Source organism: Talpa occidentalis, unplaced genomic scaffold (genome assembly GCF_014898055.3).
Source record: "Talpa occidentalis isolate TD23 unplaced genomic scaffold, MPIMG_talOcc4v2.1 talOcc4.11, whole genome shotgun sequence".
NCBI lineage: Eukaryota > Metazoa > Chordata > Mammalia > Eulipotyphla > Talpidae > Talpa > Talpa occidentalis.
This window is the reverse complement of record NW_023601104.1, coordinates 29,127,712-29,149,973: the sequence shown is the minus strand read 5'-3', so window position 1 is coordinate 29,149,973 and position 22,262 is coordinate 29,127,712. Positions and strand designations below refer to the sequence as shown.

General features: G+C 45.0%; 1 protein-coding gene across 1 annotated transcript in view; it reads left to right on the top strand.

Annotated features, from left to right (window-relative positions):
• Positions 1–17,354, top strand: part of HERC1 (HECT and RLD domain containing E3 ubiquitin protein ligase family member 1) — a 186,697-nt gene extending 169,343 nt beyond the window's left edge. Inside the window, 10 exon segments of the mRNA XM_037502665.2 lie at positions 973–1,142; positions 3,037–3,175; positions 4,984–5,153; positions 6,510–6,679; positions 6,969–7,134; positions 8,016–8,092; positions 9,454–9,706; positions 10,215–10,367; positions 13,703–14,008; positions 16,523–17,354. Of these exon segments, the coding sequence (XP_037358562.1) occupies positions 973–1,142; positions 3,037–3,175; positions 4,984–5,153; positions 6,510–6,679; positions 6,969–7,134; positions 8,016–8,092; positions 9,454–9,706; positions 10,215–10,367; positions 13,703–14,008; positions 16,523–16,708 (1,790 nt within the window). The 3' untranslated portion in view covers positions 16,709–17,354.
• The last annotated feature ends 4,908 nt before the right edge of the window (positions 17,355–22,262 follow it).

The following is a 22,262-nucleotide window of genomic DNA, read 5'->3' as shown; positions in this document are numbered from 1 at the left end:
AGGCCTAGAGGACATAGAACAACAGGAGCTATACTTTCTAAAAGCTTGACAGCAAAGGTACAGGGAAAGGTTGATTGGAAATTTGAGGATAAGATAGGTTGAATGGGGCCTCCCTGGTAGCGCAAGGGTTTGTTAAGCACAGCACTGTGAAGCTGTCCATAGCCTCTGCAGCGCTAGTTTGATCCACAGCCAGCCAGGGAGCTACCCACATGGCACAGCAGACTTCTCCTGACTTGCCTGCTGCTCCCCTCAGCAGTATACTTCAGTCTATCTGCCTGTTCAGTTCCCCGCTCTGTATCTGGTGAATCCTCTCACCTACCACACCTCTGGCCTGTACCCCAGTTCTTGTACACATAAATAAATAAAATCTTAAAAAAAAAAAAATAGGTTGAATGACATCTTTTCTTAGAATGTAAGAATTTTAGGGCCTCCCCAGTGGTGCAGCGAGTTGAGCACAGCGCTGTGAAGCTGTCTGCAGCCTCTGCAGCATGGGTTCAATTCCCGGCCGACCAGGGAGAAACCCACATGGCGTGGCCGACCTCTCCTGTCTCGCCCGCTGCTCCCCTCAGCAGTGTGTTTCAGTATCTCTGCCTCTGGTGAATTCTTTCACCCTCCCTGTGCCTCTGGCTTGTACCCCAGTTCTTGTATAAATAAATAAATCTTTAAAAAAATTTTTTTAGGGACTTGGTACCAGTTCCCTCAAATATTAGGATACTGGAGGTGGCTTTTGGTTTGAAATAAGCTACTAATATTAGATTAATTTTACTTATTTTTATGAGGAAACTGATATTTTGTAAAGAAACAGTTTGAAACTTTTTATTCACTCAGACTCTACTCAACATACCTTACCAGAATAGTTTTTGCGCCAGTGAGTTATATATGTCCTTGCCATTCCACCATAAAAATTGAGACTCATTAGAAAACATAAAAGGACTATAGTATGACATCTATAAATGATTGTCATCTTTTCAGATCGTTTGATAGGCTTACCAGAGGGGCGTGCCCGAAACCATAATCGACCACAGCAAATCCCTGTCCTGGCTGGAGTGATCATCGAAGACGTGGCAGTTGGAGCTGAGCACACACTTGCTTTGGCATCAAACGGAGATGTATATGCCTGGGGGAGCAATTCAGAAGGGCAGGTAATTATTATTTTTTTTTTTTAAAGATTTATTTGTTTGTTTATTTATTTATTTATTTATACAAGCACTGGGTACAGTCAGAAGCGCGGGAGGGTGAGAGAATTCACCAGAGCCAGAGCGGGGAGCAGAGCAGGTAGAAGGACCAAGGTACACTGCTGAGGGGAGCAGCGGGCGGCAGGAGAGGTCTGCGCACCATGTGGGACCCTCCTCCGGTGGCCGGGGAGCAGCTGGGGTTTGAACCGGCGCTGGAGAGGCTGCAGTCGGCTTCGAAACCCAGTGCTCAACTGCTGCGCCACTGGGGAGGCCCGGGCAGGTAATTATTTACCTCACTTGTTAACTCTCTCAAATTCTAGCAGTCTCCGAGTGTTCCTCATTTGGAAAAGGGATAAGCTAGGAAATTCCTAATATCACAGTGCACCAAAGCATATCACTTTGCCAAAGGACTGATTACTCTTTGAATTCAGTTATGCATATCTCTCTCTTGATTGTGGTGAAGTAAGTATTATCCATGATTTAAAAAAATCATCTGTTACAGAGAACATATTGATGTTAACCAGAGGAGAAAAGGATTGGCATGGGTGAAATGGGTAAAGGGACTCAGTTATATGGCAATGGATGGCAACTAGATTTTTGGTGGTGATTATGATATAGTATATATACTATACATGTTGAAGCACAATGCTGTACACCTGAAACTTATATGTTAAAATCAATGTTACTGCAATAACTTTTTGAAAGATCTATTTTTATTCATGCATACAAGAGCTGGGGTGTAGGCCAGAGGTGTGAGGGGTAAGAGGATTCACCAGAGACAGAGAGGGGAGTAGAACAAGCAGAACTACTGAAATACACAGGAGCAGCAGGTGATTCAGGAGAGGTCTGCTGTGCCATGTGGGTCAGCTGCCTGGTCAGGGACCAAACCCAGGCCATCATGGCAGTGTCACTGAGACTTAACCCCTATGCCACCAGGGAAGCCCCTCAATAATTTTTTTTTAATCTGACAGCAAAGCAAAGTGATTAAGGGGAATTGAAAATATATGTGAATGTCTACACACATTGATAAGTGGCTGGCACATAGAAGACTTGAGAAGTTGTTATTAACATTCAGCCTACCCTAATCATGGAGGAGGGAGAGACTTTGGTGGGAGATGTCTGAGATGTCTGCTACTACCTTGGCTTTCAACCCCACATGCAGAGCTGCATCTTCATACTCCATAAATCCTCTTTGGGCCTGGGTATCCCTAGAATCAGTGCCCTCAAATCTAGGTCCATTATTATTCATAGTAGCCTCAGTTTGGCCATGTGGTGTCCTTATCACTGTATTAACAGATGAGGAAGCTGCTCTTCATGTTTCCTTAATGAAAGAAGAGTTACTGTTGAGGACACCTTTGGAAAGTCCCTGGCAGGACCTAAGCATGATCCTCCCTGATGATGTTGAAGTAGGGTATCCCAGTCAGACCCTAGAAACAGAAATACAGAGATGAGAATCTACTTATGTGTATGTTTTTATAAATGTTTAGTTATTGTTATACAAGCAGTTCGTGTTATTAAAAATCAAGAAGTCAATGTGTATTAAGTAAAAACTCTATAAATCATTGTTTTTGTTTTTTCTTTTAACATTCCAAAAACTCATTCCTTCTCTAGAAATAGAATCCAAGGATGTGGATAAGTCATTAAGTTGCTAAGATGTGCTAAATTTGTTGCAGCTTAGTTTTTAGGAGATAGTCTGAGATGTGAAACATTCTGATAGAGAAAATCAGATTTTCATTATTTTGATATTGTTGCTTGATAACAGATATTAACATATTTATATCTAATGCCATCTAAGACAAATTTCTTCATCTTGGCTTCCTCTTTTTAATTGACTCTTTATTTATTTTTAATTTATACCCAGCTTGGTCTAGGCCACACCAACCACGTTCGAGAACCAACCCTGGTAACAGTTCTGCAAGGGAAAAATGTTCGTCAGATCTCTGCTGGCCGCTGCCACAGTGCTGCATGGACAGCACCACCTGTCCCGCCAAGAGCACCAGGTGAAGGATGAATTATCTATACGCCTGCAGCTTTTCTTTAAGTACTACCCAGCTTCACTGTCTGCTTGCCAGTTTCAGACTGTATCCAGGCATCATACTGAACCCATCATACATTCCCACGCAAAACTGAAGCACTCTTCGTGCTACCAGCACTGTAAATATTTCACAAAGCAGCCCCTCTCTGCACCTCCCCAAAAAGAAAATATCATTTGGGCAAGCAAAGCTTTATTATTTTAGAATAGAACAAAGTATTTTTTTTTATATATGGAAGAAGTGATTAAAGCTTTTGTTGCAGTTTTCTGAAGTCTGATGTTAGGAAGAAAGATTAAAAGACCTTGAGCCCATTTGTCAGATTCTTCACTACCACCACCACATTCACCATTTGGAACATGAGTTTTCTGCATTGGCATGACAGCAAGAAAAATTCTTGCCATTTTACCTTAGTGTGGAGCAAGACTGATGGGCTATTTCTATCTTTTTGTTATTTGCTTTGCTTTTAATTTATAATAAAATCCTTATCAACCTGTAAAAATTCTAAGGGAAAAATGGTGTATTTGTGTACTTAATCCCCAATTGTGTAGTCTCCCTAATTGGACTCATCCTCTGTTTCCCACAAATATGACCATTATCTTAATGGTCAAGAAATAGCTGGGCAGCTGTTTGTTTTCTAGGCCCTTAAGTCTCTTTTTTTACCACCTCCTGGTGCCTGAGGTTCTAGAGCTTCCCTGAATATTCTTTTCCCTTTTTGCTAACATTTCTACTTCTTAGACACAAGTCCTTAAGAGACTCCACATAGAGATTTTCTCTTAGATACTCTTAGAGAGCATGATAGGGCTATCAGGTTCCAAACAAGCAAAAGATGGTCTCTGGCTAACAAAGCCCAAAATAAGCAGTCAATTTCAGGTGCTCAGGAACCAGTTTCCAGAGGCTTCCACTTCAGGACAGAGGCTATACAGTGTGGTGGTTAAAGTTCAAACTCTGGAACCATGGTGCCTAAATTGAGTCCTGGCCCCTCCACTTATGATTTAAGTAACCTTGAGACTCAGTTTCCTTTTCTGTAAAATGAAGGTAATAATAGCACCCGTTGTAAAGAGCTATGGGAATACATAAACCAATTCACATGAAGCTCTTACAATATTCCAGACACACAAAATTACTTGATAAAAGTTAGCTTTTATTAATAGTAGTAAAATACTTCTGGAAATTGAGCTGTATAATCTTTATTTACAGGGAACTCAAGTCAAGGATTTTGTTTTCACTCCTTTGTGCATATTTTAAGACTATAACCATGGATACATTCATTAGAATGTTTGCTTCTACAGAACTCTTATTCTTGTAGTAAAAAGTCTTTATGAATCATGCACCCATATCTTATCATTCTGTCATGGTCAGACCCTACTCAGTATGGGCAGAGGTTCGGCTACATTGCCTATTTCCATTTTCCAGAAAAGTCTGTCTGGTGCTGGTTAAACACCCTGTGTTATTTTGAAATATGAAAAGGAAGTTAAACTGGGATTTGTTAAGGCCCATAGTTAAATGGGAAATTAAAGGAGAAAAAAAAAGTTTCCATAATGATAAATTTTAAAAATGTTTTAAAAACAAACACAGATGCCTCAAAAAATTAAGATCAACTGATGAATAAATTAATAATTGTGTGATAAGGCAAAATTAACAAAATATAGAATTTAAGAGGTGAGATGGGTATTTGTTACATTATTGTTGAAATTTATGTGCTTGAAACTTTTCAAAATACTGAAAATGAAAGCAATGCATTTTCCTTTATAAGTATCCATTTGCTTTCTGGGCAGGTGTGTCAGTACCTCTGCAACTAGGTCTGCCTGATGCGGTACCCCCCCAGTATGGGGCACTGAGGGAGGTGAGCATTCACACTGCCCGGGCCCGACTCCGACTGCTGTACCACTTCTCTGACCTCATGTACTCGTCCTGGAGATTACTGAACCTGAGCCCCAACAACCAGGTAACATGCTGACTTGGGAAGCAGTGCCTGTGACGTGTTCACCAGATCCCAGGGACTTTCTCTCAGCCTTAGGGAAAGTCTTCAATGGCTAATACTTCTGACATTCAGCACCCAAGAGATGTCAAAGAGGCAGCTATTTTATTTCTGTTTTTTTGTGGGTTTAGGGATAGTCCAGATACTGGTAATCATGCTCTTGACTCAAAGTTATCTTAAGACCTTCTCTGTTGACTTTGTATTTTCTACAACATTCAATGTATGATTTTTTTTTTTTAAGATTGATTGATTGATTGATTTATACAAGCACTGGGTACAGTCAGAGCGCGGGAGGGTGAGAGAATTCACCAGAGCCAGAGCAGAGAGCAGAACAGGCAGACTGACGAAGAAGTACACTGCTGAGGGGAGCAGCGGGCGGCAGGAGAGGTCTGAGCCACTGGGGAGGCCCTTCAATATATGATTTTAAAACTTAAGCGCACAACATTGTTATCAGCACAGTAAAGGTTGTTAGATAAGTGAATCTGAAACATTTAGGAAACATCTTTTTTCCTTTAAAATTAGCATTCTGAGTCCTGTTAAAGAGTAGGTGGAGAAAATAAAGTAAGTTTGGCTGTTTTAACTGTTTCTATGAGACAATCTAGTCATTTAGGAAGAAAGGAAGCTGGCTATGTTTGTTTAATGTGTAAACATGCCAATCAAATGTGTATCACTTTGTAAAACTAGTAGTCAAAAATCCTTTGGGTAAGCAGTCAGGGGCCATATGATACAAATCACTAATAGAAATAGATAATCAGGGGCCTCCCCTGGTGGTGCAGCTGTTGAGCGCTGGGCTGAGAGGCTGCCTGCAGCCTCTGCAGCACCGGTTAATTCCCCGGCCACCAGCGAGGGTCCCACAAAAAAAAGAAATAGATAATCAGCCAGGAAACAAAATACGATGTAGCACTAACCTAGTGTTAGCAAACCATTTATAATTAGTGGGGGAAATGTTTATGATATAAAATGAGAAAAGTGGCAGAAAATTGTATAAACAGTTTAATCTCAACAATGTGAAAGATCACTGTGCACACAGAAGGAAATTAGAAGGAAGTAGGTATGTTAATAGGATTATCTCCATATGGTAGGATTATGGATGTTTGATTTGTGTGCATGTATATATATTCTTTTCCAAGTTTTGAAAAACAGGAATTACATATTTTGTCAGAAACATATTTTTAAAAATTTCTAGTGGTTACTAATCTCCAGGTTTATTTTTTTAAAGTGCATCCAAAAAAGAATTATGTTGTAAAAGTGAGAAGTGTTTTTCTTGAAGCTTTAGATTGTACCATATTGATATGCCTCTGATATGCTTACTTTCTGTTACAGAACAGTACATCTCACTATAATGCTGGAACATGGGGCATTGTACAGGGACAACTTCGACCTTTGTTAGCCCCACGGGTCTACACTCTCCCGATGGTGCGCTCCATAGGAAAAACCATGGTACAAGGGAAAAACTATGGGCCTCAAATTACTGTAAAAAGGATATCAACCAGGTTAGTATATGTCTGTGTGTTTTGTGTGTTTTTCACTAAGTAGTTGGCACTTTTTTAGGTGAACATTATTTTTTAACTAACCTCTGTGAGCCTTAGCTTCTCATTTGTAAAGTAAGATATTGACAGTAATTATATTAGTGTGGTTTTGGTGGGCCTTTCACAGTGTTTGGATATTGTTAACCTGGCCTTGTTTGCTCACTGATCAGAAGATATCGTCAGATAATCTTTGTGGTGATTTGTGGAAGTTGATAAGAGTTGTATTTCATTCTGTTTTCCCTTTCTTTTAAAGGGGACGAAAGTGTAAGCCCATCTTTGTCCAAATAGCAAGACAAGTAGTTAAACTGAATGCATCAGACCTCCGTCTGCCTTCCCGGGCATGGAAAGTTAAGCTGGTTGGAGAAGGAGCTGATGACGCTGGAGGAGTATTTGATGACACAATCACAGAGATGTGCCAGGTATATTTATGCAGTGTCCCCTGCTAAGTCATCCACTCAGGTGGTATGATGGCCATTTTACTATCTTCAGTGATTATTCTGTTATCTTTTTCTAGATGCAGCAAGCATTTTTGAGCCTTACATAAAATCATTCTGTTAATGATGTTTAAGTGAATGAGAGCAAGGGTTTGTAAATTCTTTGTGGAGATACCTTGCTGACTAAATGTCAGTGCTCAGCCATCTACCAGTGACTCACCATCTGTTGTGCTGTAATATTGGCAGAGGAAACAACAATGACACATATTTACATTTACATAACAGACAAATACAGGACCACCCTTGTGCTCTGATTTATTCTGGTGTTTGTCGAACAAAGTAGAATTGCCAAGCTCCAAGGGAATAAAATAACAAGTCTCAAGAGTTTGGACCTGTTTTTATTTTAAGATATACAGTGACAGCTTTACTATCATTTATTGCATCTATTTGAGTATCAGTACACCCTGCTTACAGGTACACCAGCTCCTACCCTCAGTTGACTTTTTTCATGTTGGTTCTTCATACTACATTTTTTTCATGTAGAAAATGTAGGATATTTTAAAGTGAAATTTCCTAATTTCACTTTAAATTAAAACCACATGTGTATATTAATTTTAGTAGTCGTGTTAGTTACATATGTCATATATGTTCATTTTATGTGTATGAAATATTTCATTGTGATAAAATCTTTAAATTTTAAAAAAATAAAAAAACTGCAAAAATAATTATAAAGGTAACTTGTTATCACATGGTATTATAATGACTTAAATATATTCTCTTCAGTGTAATCATTTAGTATAATTGATTTGTTCTCTTGATGCAGTTGATTATCATTTCTCCAAAAATTGTTTTTCTTTCTTCTCCAGGAACTTGAAACTGGTATCGTTGACCTTCTCATACCTTCTCCCAATGCCAGTGCAGAAGTAGGTTACAATAGAGACAGGTAAGGCAGTCAGCAAGTGTTTATTGAATATTTATAGTGACAATGAGGGCAATGATGGTAGCTCACATTTATTGATTGATTGATGATTTAAAGACTTTATTTATTTATGCATACAAGAGCTGAGATGTAGGCCAGAGGTGCAGGAGTGGGGTGAAAGGGAGGGGGGTGGTAAGAGGATTCACCAGAAACAGTGGTAGCAGAACAAGCAGATTGACTGAGATATACTGCTGAAGGGAGCATCAGGCCAGATAGATGAGGCCTGCCGTGACTTGTGGGTCAGCTCCCTGGAGGGGAAACAAACTCATGCTGCAGTGACTGGTGATAGCTTGATAGTGCTGAGACTTTAACCCCTGTGCCACCAGGGAGGCCCAGGCTCACATTTATTGAGTTCTTATGTGCCAGCACTATTCAAAGTGCTTTACATGGATTATCCCATTGAATCCTATTTATATCCCTAAGGAGTATGTCTTGTTACTATTCCCTTTTCATAGATAAGGAAATTGAGGCATTTCCATCATAATTTAGTATTTATTATGGAACCAACTCAATGATAATATATTGGGTTAGAGAAAACTCAGACTTGATGATGAAACCTCACTTCTTTTGGTCTCTCCGCCAGGAATTTTTTTGTAGCCAAATTCATTTAAAAGCTTTTGTATGCTGTCAAATCATAGCACTTAGTATTTCCAATTATATTTATCCCAGTATTTACGAAATTTTGAATTTTGGATCCTTCATGGACTTGTAGGTGATAAGTGAAATTCTTGTTTGTTTTTTTTTAAAGATTTATTTCTTTATGCATACAAGAACTGCGGTGTAAGCCAGAGGTGTGGGGGATAGGGGGTTAAAGGATTCACCAGAGAGAGAGGGGAGCAGCAGGAGAGACACGAGAGGTCTGCTGCGCCATGTGGGTTAGCTCTCTGGCGGGCCGGGAATCAAACTTGTGCTGCAGTGGCCAGCAATAGCTTGATAGCACTGTCTTTAACCCCTGCACCACCAGGGAGGCCTAGTAAGTGAAATTCTTTTAGGAAATACAGTATCCAGGATCAGGAAGCTTAAGGATTAATAGACCATTCACTTGCTTTTTATGGTTCTTCTAAAAATAATTCCAAATATGCTTCCTGTGCTGTACCAAGCAATAGCCACAGGCCACATGTGACTGTTGTTTACTCCAAATGTGGTTAAAGTAGCTGAAGAACTGAATAATTAATTTTATCAAATTAACATAAGTAGCCCCCTGTGGCTAATGACTGCTTTATTGGACTGTGCAGGTCTAGACCAATGCTATAGCTGTTGGATAACCTACTTCTAATAGAAATGAGAACAATTTTTTTTTTTAATTATTTGCTTTAATTTTTCAGGTTCCTTTTTAACCCCTCTGCTTGCCTTGATGAACACTTAATGCAGTTTAAGTTCTTGGGAATTTTAATGGGGGTTGCCATTCGCACAAAGAAGCCTCTGGACCTCCACTTGGCCCCTCTGGTGTGGAAGCAGCTGTGCTGCGTCCCTCTTACTCTGGAAGACCTGGAGGAGGTGGATCTGCTCTACGTGCAGACTCTGAACAGCATTCTTCACATTGAAGACAGTGGGATTACAGAGGAGAGTTTCCATGAGGTAAATCCTGGCTGGTTTGCCTTTCTGCTGGTGTTGACTAAAAATTTTCTGTTTAAAACTTAGTTTTAGGCTTCTGCTTGCTGTCTGGCTCACTCACACCATGTCCCGTCGTTGTCCTTTGTAGCTCAACCCCAGCAGTTTAAGTAGTTCCTAAAATGTAAAGTCTGCTCTAGCATTTAGCTTTTGCTCCTTCCCCTTTAGTCAGTCTGCATGTCAGAGTGGAGGACTGATGGAACCAAGGTGGGGCCTCTGGAGTGACTAGAGCTCATCATACCTGGTTTGTGGGCAGAGAGATTTGGCATTGTTTTTAACTACAGCCAGATAAATCAGTACATTCCCTGCTGATCAAATAGCCTGATCAGTCCTATCTGTCTTATTTGCCTTTTTATCCTTTAAGGTCTTTGTGTTTAAAGTCTTTTAAAGTCTTACTGATTTGTTATATTTGAATGTAATATACTTGATATCATTTCTACCAAGTAATAAAAATTCTTTTTTCTTCTATTCTTAGATGATTCCTCTTGATTCTTTTGTTGGCCAGAGTGCTGATGGCAAAATGGTTCCCATAATCCCTGGTGGAAATAGTATTCCACTCACGTTTTCCAATAGAAAGGAGTATGTGGAGAGAGCCATTGAGTATCGACTTCATGAGATGGACCGACAGGTGAGATGAGACATTTTGAGAGGTGCATATGAATGTTAGGATTTGTCTCCAAAGGAGAGCTCATTGATTACTACCAAATTTTGCCAGGTGAATTTACTGTGTGGATTGATTTGTATCTGTTTTTCAGTCCCCATTCAGAGACTTTGCACACCATTCCTCTGGGTCTTCTGTATCCTTAGTCCAGACTTAATGTCTGTTCTGGTTTGTTCATTGGTTGAATTGAGGCCAAACTCTCACCCAACCTTTACCTCCTGCCATGTCACTCCTCCTTGGGTCCATTTGTCTGCATCTTTTACTGCTACCCAGCACAGTGTCCCACTCCAGCAGTTTTAGTCAGGCCCCAGGAATGAACCCCTGAGGCTGGTCTTGCAGTCTCACCTGAGTGCCTCTTCCCCCTTCATGCTGCAGTCCTTCAGGCCCAGTTGAGACTGCATCTCCTCCACAGACCAGCTTTTAGCCATCTCCATAACCTGTAGAGATCTTTTTGTTACTTAGAAATTCCTCAGAATATCATATACTTTTAGGTTGCAGTCTAAAAATGAGGCCACAGAGTTTGGATCACATTTCTTCAATTAGTTTGTAAGATATTGAATGAAGTATATATTTTCATTTATTTGAGTTGTCCTTGATCTATGTTGACATTTGTAAGCATTAACATTATGTTCAGAAATGGTTTGTTTTGGCTCTATTTTTTTTTTTAAACTAATTTATCTATTTATACAAGCACTGGGTACAGTCAGAAGCGCGGGAGGGTGAGAGAATTCACCAGAGCCAGAGCGGGGAGCAGAGCAGGCAGACTGATGAAGTACACTGCTGAGGGGAGCAGTGGGCGGCAGGAGAGGTCTGCGCGCCATGTGGGACCCTCGCCAATGGCAGGGGATCGAACCGGTGCTGCAGAGGCTGCGGGTAACTTCGCAACCCAGCGCTCAACCGCTGTGCCACCGGCCTTGGCTCTATTGTTCTTAATGAGTATTTTAATAATACTTTATTTGCAGAATATGTTTGGGTCTTCTTGGGAACACACGGGCTCTAAAGCTGTTCTGTAATTTGAAGTGTTTAAATTCTGCACCCTTCACTCCTGGTTCCTTCTGACTCGGGCTTTTGGCCAAGTCCCATCTGAAAACTACAACCCTTAGTTTAGCAAGGGCCTCTCCTGTCAGCAGTGCTTTTTAAACAGCTGGGACCTAGGATTTATCTCTAGCTCATGACTATTTTCGATCTTTGGAGAGAGAATAACTGACTAAAACTGCATTGATCACTTCCTGCATGTCAGGCATGGTGACAGCCACCCTCATATGCAGCTTTTCCTGTAATTCCTCAGTGAGATCTCCATTTCACAGACGAGAAAGCATTGCGTCCAGAGAGATGAAGCGATGTGTGCAAGGAAGAGCCGGGATCCCAGACCAATCTTCACCACAGAGCTTAGGCTCTTCTGTTGCCCTACCTTTGAGGGTGGGATGACCCTCCCATCTCCATTAGCTGTGCTCTGCTCTGCCTTTGTTCCTTTCTACATAGTGAGGCCTTCTGACTTTTACTTCTTCCTTGTCTCTGGAACCCAGTGTTCTTCCCAAAGCTGTCCCTAGTTGACCACCCTCTCCACCCCCCAACCACCGCCCACCAGCCCCATCCACCCAGGCAGCCAGCCTCAGACCTCAGTCTCATTTTTTCCTTTTGGTTGTATTCTACTAGGCATAACACTACTTTGGGGACAGACTTTGACTGGGGGGGTATGCCCTTTAATATCAGTAGACACTGCCCCTTCTGCCAATCCTGTTTGTTAGCCCTGGGCCTGACAACATTGTACTGGTCATAACCCCAAAGCCTTCCCCAGAGTGTGACTCCTGTTCAGTTCTTGGACTGTTGTGCTGATGTTTCTTTTGAAATCACATGGTTTTGCGCTGGTAAGGAGTGAAGAAGTACTTGTAAAACAAGCCCCGAAGAGTGAGGAGTCTGCGTGTAGGGCATGCACCACTGTACGATATGGAGGAGTTGGGTTTTTTTTAAAGATTTATTTATTTATACAAGAACCAGGGCACAGGCCAGATGTGCAAGAGGGTGAGAGGATTCACCAGAGACAGAGTGGGGAACAGAACAGGCAGACTGACTGAAATACACTGCTGAGGGGAGCAGCAGGTGAGACAGGAGAGGTCTGCTCGCCATATGGGTATCTCCACAGCCAGCGGGGGTCAAACCCACACTGTACAGGCTGGGGACAGCTTCACAGCGCTGAGCTCAACCCACTGCACCACCAGGGAGGCCCTGGAGGAGTCTTTTTAACAGATTGTGTGGGCAGCCCCTCCCCCCGCCCCCACGGCACTCCTCAACTCTCCTGCTGTCAGCGCTGTGCTAAGAGAACAGCAGCAGATACCTGTCCACTCACGTAGGGCCTGATGTAGTCATTTAAAATGCTCATCACAGCCATGTGAACAACGATTATCTGCCTCAGTTTTAAGATGAGGAAAGTAAATGAAGTGGTGGGGCTGGGATTCGGCACTTCTCGTCCTGCCTGCTGTTTCCTACAGAGCCCTTCCCCTTGCGCGCTCTTCTTCTCTGTGTTCTTCTAATTTTTTTTTTTTTTTACAATGAACATGAATAATTTTTACAAAAAAAGGATTTAATTGTTTCCAAAAGAAAAATGTAGGGCCTCCCCGGTGGCGCAGCGGTTGAGCGCTGGGTTGCGAAGCTGCCCGTGGCCTCTGCGGCGCCGGTTCGATCCCCGGCTGCTCCCTGGCCACCGGAGGAGGGTCCCACATGGCGCGCAGACCTCTCCTGCCGCCCGCTGCTCCCCTCAGCAGTGTACTTCGGTCCTTCTGCCTGCTCTGCTCCCCGCTCTGGCTCTGGTGAATTCTCTCACCCTCCCGCGCTTCTGACTGTACCCAGTGCATGTACAAACAAACAAACAAGTAAATAAACAAATAAAACATGCCTCTATTTAAAAAAAAAAAAAAAAAAAAATGTAAAATACAAAAACAGTAGCAGCTAGACGCGTCTTCCATGAGCTTCTTTCCTTGATGAGGAGACCAAGCCCCAACTTGGCAGGCTCAGACGTGCAGCCAGGTGTAATTGGGAATATGGGTGCGGGAGGCAGGTCTGCACTGGGCTCCTGAACTGGCTGAGCTGGGCCAGCAGGAAGACCAGTCCCACAAATGGGAAGCAGCAGCTCTAGCGAAGGGTCAGAGGCAAGGAGGGTGGACCATGTGCATGGGCATTCGTGTGTTGAGAGACAGGTCAGGAGTCTGGGAGCACATGAACAGACGAGAGCTGCTCAGCCCCATTTGGTCTGTAGTGGTGCTCAGGGTACACACACACTGAATGAACCACTCTCCTCGGAGCAGGTGGCTGCTGTCCGAGAAGGGATGTCATGGATCGTCCCGGTGCCGCTGCTGTCCCTCCTCACAGCCAAACAACTGGAGCAGATGGTGTGTGGCATGCCAGAGATCTCTGTAGAAGTCTTGAAGAAAGTGGTGCGGTACCGGGAGGTGGATGAACAGCATCAGCTCATCCAGTGGTTCTGGCACACGCTGGAGGAGTTCTCCAATGAGGAGCGCGTGCTCTTCATGAGGTTTGTGTCTGGAAGATCTCGACTGCCAGCCAACACTGCTGACATTTCTCAGAGATTTCAAATCATGAAGGTTGATAGGGTAAGTAAGCTTTCTTTCCTTCCTTGGCAGTGTTTGCCCTTACTGCTTCCTTGGGAAAACCAAATAAACCTCCATCAGACCTGTCAATTCTTAGAATTGCCTGGAATTTCCAGATTATTGAAAACATCAAGCAGAAAAACTTGTTTAGAAACAAGTCCTACACAAATACAGAAAACACACCATGACCTTCACCAAATCTTCTAGTATCTTCCTGATTGGAAGCTAAACTTGGCAGAGTGGTCATCATGTTGACTATTTCTCTTATTTCCTGTGCCCTTTCATTGTGTGACTTGTACATGGTCTTGTTTGTTTTCACCAAGATACAGTATAACTGTAAACTGGTGAACATGCTCTGGAAGGACCTGAAAACACAAAACATGATAGCGTGCTCTATGCTCCTTGTGTGGTATGAGTCACAGAGCAGGCAGTGCAGCTCCCTTGCAGTCTGATAAGAGACCCCCAACTGAGGAGCCCCACCCAGCTGCCATTTTGACAGATGACTTAGGAATAAAAGGGCTTAGAGTCTTAAATGCAGGTTGCTGCCAGAGTCATCTCTCTCATCCCCATCTGACTATGTCACCCTTTTCCTTCCGGACCATTCAGGGAGACCATGCCTACCCTGTACTGACTCCAGGATAAATAACTACCACTTTAGTGGCCTTCACCACCTCACAACCTATCCTCTGCCCTACTTTCTGATACCATCTCTTGATGTTTGTTATATTCTGGCCAGCATGGGCTGCTTGCCTTTCTCCCCAATACTCTGTGTTGTTTTAAACTGCTGTGCCTTGTTGCCTCTGCTTCAGTAAGTTCTTCACATCCCTTTCCAATAGTGTCTGGCAAGTACTTACTCATCCTTGAAGCTTAACACCAATATCATCTCCAAGAAGCCCTCCTGGATGCTTCTCTGTGCCCATTGACCATTCCTGAGGGCAGACTTAGCCTTCCTCCGCCCACCTCCTGGACACTTGGTACACCCCTTAAATCCAGCATTAAGTTAGAAGTGCCTGAGTTCCCTCCTTGGTACAACCCTCCATGAGTTGGGCATTGATTCAGGAAACAGTAAAGAAAGTAGGACCTCCTCATGTGAGAGCCTGTCCTGCCAGCTTCAGCATCTGCCTTTCTGGTGTTTTTCCAGAAACTACCCCTGAAGGTTGCTATAGCTGAGTTGTCCCTCCCCCACTGCATCCTGAGGCTGCCTGCCTGGGCTCCACTCCTAGACTCAGCTTGCTGGAGAGGCTTTGCACAGGAAGGCTATGAAAAGAGCCTTTCCATAAATTTTCTACATGACTTGCCCAAAACTATAAGTAGTAAATCTGTTTTGTTGCTTCAGAGAGAGTTGGACAGGAGGAAATGATTTGCTTCTATTCAGCTCTGGAAAAAATCCTTGCCTTCTATTTGTCCTGGACTACCCCTGCCATCCAGGAGTTAATCCACCACTAATCCCCTGCCTGGGGCTTTTCATCGAAAACTGGCCACTGTGGGTCTTTCCCTTGTGACTTTTAGACTGTTTCTCCAGTTTGCAAATCAGAGCCACCTGTTGACATTCCCTTTCAGTGTTTTGCTGGTTCGGTTTGTTCTGCATTCAAGCTATGTGTCCCACTGGCTTTGGCACAGTTAGGCTTCTGAGCCCTCCGTCTTCTCACCTTAGCTGTACCACTTCGAGAAAGAGGAATGCCAGCTTCCAGAGAGCTGAGCAAGAAAGACAGGGCAGGTTCTTTCTCTTAAAGCTATTTTTTTTTAATTCATAAAAACAGTATAATGTCATTACTATATTGACCAATAGTTTGGAAAATGGTTCTGTTTGCACCATGAACAGGTATAATCCTCTCTCTCTAATAGTAGCCACTTTTACATTTTATTCCTCCCAGTTTTGCCTTAGGCATACATATTTCTGCATGAAGTATGTTAGCATTTTGTATTCTGCTTTTTACCCTGGTCACTTTTCTGTCAGTCATAATAATTATAATTTTAAATGACTGTATCAACTGTCAGTTAAATGGCTGGATTAGAATTAACTGCTCCTCCCTCATCTGAGTGGTGTGCTAAGAGCCAGGCAGGTCTGGGATTCCAGAGCACGTTAGGACAGTGGTGGGAGGAGTGTGACAGCTCCTCACAATTGTTCTTTCCATTTCACCGGCTCCATAGGATCCCTGCAGCATCTTCAAGTTTTTACACTCTTGGTGAAAGGAACTAACTCCATTATACTGTTAACTCTGTGGCAGGCATTGTGCAAAGTATGTTCTCTCCAAGTAGTTTGCTGGTCAGGGCTTGTTCTCACTTTACATGTGAGCACAGTGGAAGAGGTGAAGAAAGGGGGGAACCTCTTCATCAAAAGCCTTGATGATCATGGGACACCAGAGCCCACACTCTTGCTACATGCCATGCTCATGCAGGCCTGACCACAGAGCCAGCTGGAAGGCAGCCAGAGGCGCTTTCCTGACATGGGCGGTGGGAATGGGCAGCCCCTGACCCCTGATGCCTGCAGTCACAACTCTTGGTCTCTCTCCACAGCCTTATGACAGTCTGCCTACCTCACAGACCTGCTTCTTCCAGCTGCGGTTGCCCCCCTACTCCAGCCAGCTGGTCATGGCTGAGCGCCTGCGCTATGCCATCAACAACTGCCGCTCAATCGACATGGACAACTACATGCTCTCAAGAAACGTGGACAATGCCGAGGGCTCCGACACTGACTACTGACCACTCCCTTTTTTCGATAATGTTCAGTTCCAATTTAATGTTGATATACTTTTATGGTAACTACATAGATGTTTTAGAAGCATAAACTGATATTATAAACAGTGGCCACACTTAGTTACTTTAAATGTAACAAAGGAATTAGATGTTTTTATTTTTCTGTGATTGTACAAAAAAAAAAAAGACAAAGTGCTCTCAGTCAGGTTTTTCCTTCCATATTTTTGGTCACTTTTGATAAGTTTGCATGGAACCATTTTTGGTGCATTTTTAGTTGGGAATGGTACATTTTTGTAAACCCACCCAGTGAACATGGAATTGTACATTGTGTATAATTGTTCATTAGAAAGGACAGTTTTACATGAATATTCATATATTTATTTTGTTTTAATTTGAATTGCCTGTGCAGGGTTCCTTATGCAGAGAAATAAAGCTGATTCGGGAACCAGAGTGTGATTGAGAGTGTATTTAGGCTAGTCTCACTCTGATGACTTTTTGACCCATCAGAAACCGTCCTTCACACAGAGAGGGAGCTTTGCTTGGAAATACAAAGCAGAGGGCCATGTGGATATTGCAGTACCTGGGGATGGACACCCCTTTTTTCATTTGCTCTGTCGTCTCGGGTGACACTGACTCCCTCACTGCAGGACCCTGGCCTCAGCCTCTTGGCCCTTCCTCTTGGCATCGCCCTTGTTCCTCCTCTGTGGCTGAACTGCAGTGTAACATGCTAATCAGAGCCTTTCTTGAACAGCCCTACTCTGAGGCAGGGAGGAAGCTGCAGTTCTGACCCTGTCTGTGAAGAACAAGTGATGGGTTAAAGAGCAAGGGAGTTTACAAGTTTATGGTCTCTTCGGGGAAGGATGGCCAAATGGAACATGTACAGAAAAGACAGCTATTACTGGTGGGCACTGAACCTACAATGAATGATGGTCATGCAGATGAATGAGTGAATCTCATGAATTAATACAAATATGAAAACTGATGAGTAACTTGCATAGGTTTGAATGATGGATTGTGGGGCATTGTGCAGGGGTTGGGGAAGGGGCTACACTCTAGGTGTTTGAATCTAGCCCTAGTGGACTCCAGGTGATGTGATCATTTGTTGTGGTTCTGGGAGAAATGGCCACCTTGAGAGCATCTGTGAAGACTCTCACTGGCCTGTGAAGGTCATTGTTTGTCGCTCTGCTCAAATGAGGTGCCAGAGAAAGCCTTGTGGACAGTTGTTTTCCACAAGGGAAGTGGAAGACATGTGTTTTTAAATTGGTAGAAAAATGTGATTTTGTTGGCTAAGATAGTATGGTACATATATCTTTCCCAGTGAGCAGTATCATGCCTAATGATATTTAAAATGATAATATTTTAGTTTTATCTAAAAGAGGCTTCAGTTGGAATTGGGTTTCAGAGGCCATAGCTCTGGCAAACCCCACGGGGTTCTGGGCAAAGACATGCCTTTAGCATAGTACTCAGTCAGTGGCAGTGGCAAAGGGCTCTGGGTTGGATCATGTGATCTGGTGGTTGTAAGGGACTCTCTGGTCAAGAGGGAACTTCTCTTGAACAGAGACCCCTGTGTGCTGCTGAGATCCCAGAAAAAGCTGGAAGGAGGGATCTTTTAAGGCCTTCTGGGCTGGTTCCTAGATAAAAGTGGCTCTCCCCTCTTACTGAATGTGCTGGTCTGAAGGATAGGTCTGTAGTCTCAGAGATTGTTTTAAGTCAAAATAACACTATAATCTTGGTGAGTCTCCGGCCTCTGCTGCCACCATTTGCTTTGCAAGGTGGGGGTGTGGGAAAAGGGTGCCCCCACCAGATTCATACTCTGAGTCCAGGTCATCCCTTTACTCTTTGCCCAGCCTCATGCACAGCTTCCTAAGGGGTCTGGCCTGCAAGGAGAAGCTACACAGATGGCTGGCTGGGTTTTATAACAGAAGCTGTTTCTTTGCTGAACCTGACATATTTCTTCATTCTCTTGACTTGGAAATTGTGAATGGGAGAGGTGCAAGTCCCTGATCTGAGGAACTGAAATGAACCAGTGCAGGTGTGTATTTTTCTTGGTTCACTGTCAGCCCCTGTGGAGGTAAAGGCAGGTTTTTTGGTTTTCTGAACTCATTGGGTTAATAAATACTTAACAGTAGCTTTTATGCAGTCCCAAGTAGCCCTAAGTGAACTCAGGCATTGTTCACTTCAATGCCTAAGAGTCTCAAGCATTGAATCCTAGAACTGGAGGAATCCCAGCCCTAAGGGGTTAAGTGCTCTTTTCTTTTGCATACCAAGAATCCAAGATCAGGAAAGGAAAGCACTGAATTACAGGTACACCCAGGCTGGAGCTATAGGCCTGACTCTGTGAGCTACCAGTGGTGAGGCAAGGATCTCAGTTGTTAACTTCCAAACAATCAGCTCGTGCAAAAAACAGCCAATGTGTCCCTGCAAGACAAGCTTCAGAGAAGCACCCACCCCCAGCAGGGAGCAGTCAGGAACCCCCGTTCTAGTAAGCACATGCCCGCCCCGGGCTCTGCAGGGAAGGAGGTTCTGTTATAGAGCAACCCCGATATTAAACGGGTTCCTGGCTGTGGGTCCTCACCCGCGCGCTTTAAACTGGGGTGGGGGTGGAGTCCACAAAGCCTATATGGAATTAGCTTTGGGACATCCTTTTCCCCCCAACAGTTCCTGTGCTGACCAGCCCAGGGCCCTGCCCCAGAGCTGAGGTTTTGCACTCTCGCTCTAGTGTTCCCTCTACATGGCCATTGGCTTTCTTGGACAAAACTGAGATGGAAAAGAATTTACATTCCAGGAGCTGGGCAGTCTGTGGTCTGTTCCAGTAGAGGCTTTGCTGCCCAGATAGCCTCACGCCCTTCTATGTGGCTGTGCAACAGATCAGGCTTCCACCAACGTGGTTTGCCCCGTCTTTGCCCTGCACATTCTCTGGGTTGCCTGTGCTGAGGACACCTGCCCCACAGTGGGAACCTGTGGGAGCTGGGCTCAGTCATATAGAATTGGCTCAAAGGCTCTATCCTCCATCAAATGTCCCTGGACCCCCTCCTTATAGAGACACAATTTGCTTTTCCCAGCGCCTGGGCCTTATGGGTCCCTGCCAGGCCGCACTGCACATTTAGACACAATCTCATTACAGTGTCACAGATTACAGGTAAAGAAACTAAGGCTCAGAGAGTCATAATTTGTCGTCAGTATGGTTGCAGAGCTGAGCGAGCTCAAGAACTCCCTGCATCCCAGCTGCGTATCTTCTAACTAGGGTGAGTCCTTAGGTAACGCCTGCCCTGCCCCCGCCGGTGGCCAGTAACCAATAATTTTCAAGATGAATGAGTTGGTGGTTTAATGAAGCCTGCAGTACCCCTTGTTCTATGCAAATCTGAGAGAACTTGTAAATTGTTTTTAAATTTAGCGGGTACTGTGTTCTCTCAGGTGCAGGGTGGCTGTCAGATGGCAGAACGGAAAGCTGTTCCCTCTGTTCTTCGGATGGGCTTTGACTCAGGGACCTCAGAGCTCTGCTCTAGGGGGCAGGGGCACTAAATTAGAGCCCTAGAAACAACTCTGGTCATGGCTCTCATAAAATGCCTCCCATGGGGGGAAGGGCCTCCTGAGAGGCCTGCAGATCACCCTACTTGAGCTGGACTTGCTGTGACCCGTGATTTACAAATACTCTCTCATAATCCTTACCCTAGCCCTCCCAAAACTCAGATAAGAAAGCTGAGGAATGTATGCCGAGGGCTAACCTGCCCGCAAGGATTGTTCCTCAGACTAAACTGCCAACTAAGGGCAAACAGCACCTGCTGGGAATCACGGGTTTTGGGGAGATGATGAAAGCAAAGCCCTGGGGTTTAAGTGGTGCTGTTTGAGACAAACATTTAACTCCCTGGAAGCCTGAGCTTTCTTTCAAAGTTGTTTGCAGTAGTGAGAGAAAAATTAAGTCCTCAAAGGCCTTTCCAGAGTGGAGAGCAATGCGAAATCACCCAGAGGAAGTCAGCATTCCTGGGCTACCAGACAGGCTCTCCCATTTCACTGCAGCTGTGGCCTGAGGGGGGCTGACTCTCCCTGCATAGGATTTAGTGGGGGACTATGCTGGATTGGAGGTTACCGCATTTCTGAACTACACCGTGGTCCAACTAGGGGCCTAGGGGCAGCAACTCAGGCCTTTGGCAGTCCCCGTGGATCCTGGGCAGTGTGCTCATTCATTGTGGTTCCGAAAGAAAGAGCCACATTGAGAGCACCTGTGAAGGCCCACTGGCCAGGCTGACGGCCTGCTCAAATGAAGTGACAGTCTGGTAGACAGTTGTTCTCGGCAAGGAAAGTGGAAGATGTGTGAGCGGTTTGGGGCCTGGTGGAGAGCTGCTTGCCTAACCACTGGTTCTGCTTGGAGAAATTTCTGGGCCCCTGGTCCCTGCATCCTGCTGGGGACCTAAGACTCTCCTTTCATCCTCAGGACCTATGAGGCCTCTGTGGCCTTCCCCATCTTGTATTTCGCAAATTTCCTCACCTGCTCACCTTTCCTCCAGACTCTGCTCCAGCTACACAGACCTGGCGGTTCCCTTGGCACACCAGCCATGCTCCTAATCTGGGTCTTGGCAATGGCAGTTTCCCTCCACCTCTGATAGTTACTTCCCAGATGCTGCTTGGCTCCCTCCCACGTTTCATGTCTCAAATGTGGCCTTAATAACCCTCACCTTGGTCAACTCCTTTTAAATTTTTACCCTCTCCCCCTCCCACTTCCTGCAGTTCCCAGATAGCCCCTAGTCTTAATCACCTTCTGAAATACCAACTACTTACTCTTCCCCACTGGAACAGAAGCGCCGAGAACAGAATTTGTCTCTTTTTCCTTGCTGTTCCCTGCCCCTCCCCCCCCCAATATTTGGGCAATGAATGGAGGAGCCCGTGAGGAGGGATCAAGATTCCCTTTCACAGAGAAGAAACACCTGGCCAGGTGAGATAAGGGCCACAGCTGTGATGGGCGGGGCCGGGGCGCCCGCCGAGCCCACCGTCCGCAGGGCTTCTGCCGCCCCTTGCCCAGGCTGCGCCGCGTCCGCGCCGGCCCGGAGGCTGCTGGGCGGCCGAGCGCCTCGACTGTGGTGGCCGACGTGACGGAGCCTGAGCCCAAGTCCGCAAATGCGGTAGGTGAAACTCTTCACGTTCACATCGCTTTATTACCAACGGACTTAAGCAGGGCGGCTTTTACTCTTAAATCTTTACTTTGGGTTTCTTTTACATGAAAGCGGTAGAAAACAAGGGCCACTGTGGTGGATGTAAGGGTCAGGCCAGCAGGCGCGCGCGCGGCCGCCTCTGCGCGGGGAGAGCGGAGTCGGGGGGCCCGGGCCCGGCTCGGCGGCTTTCTCGGCCCCGCGCCCCGGGTTCCCCCCGCCCGCGGGCCAGTCCGCGTCTGCGCCGCCGGCGGGGCCTGGCGAGGCGAGGGCCGCCGCTGGGGTCCCGGGCCCGCCTCGACTCCCGGGCCCGCTTCCCAGGGCGCCCCCGGCGGGCGAGCGCCTCCCCGCGGCTTCGCAGACCCGGAGGCGGGCAGCGCCCGAGGAGGGGGGAGCCGGCCGGGCGCCGGGGACGC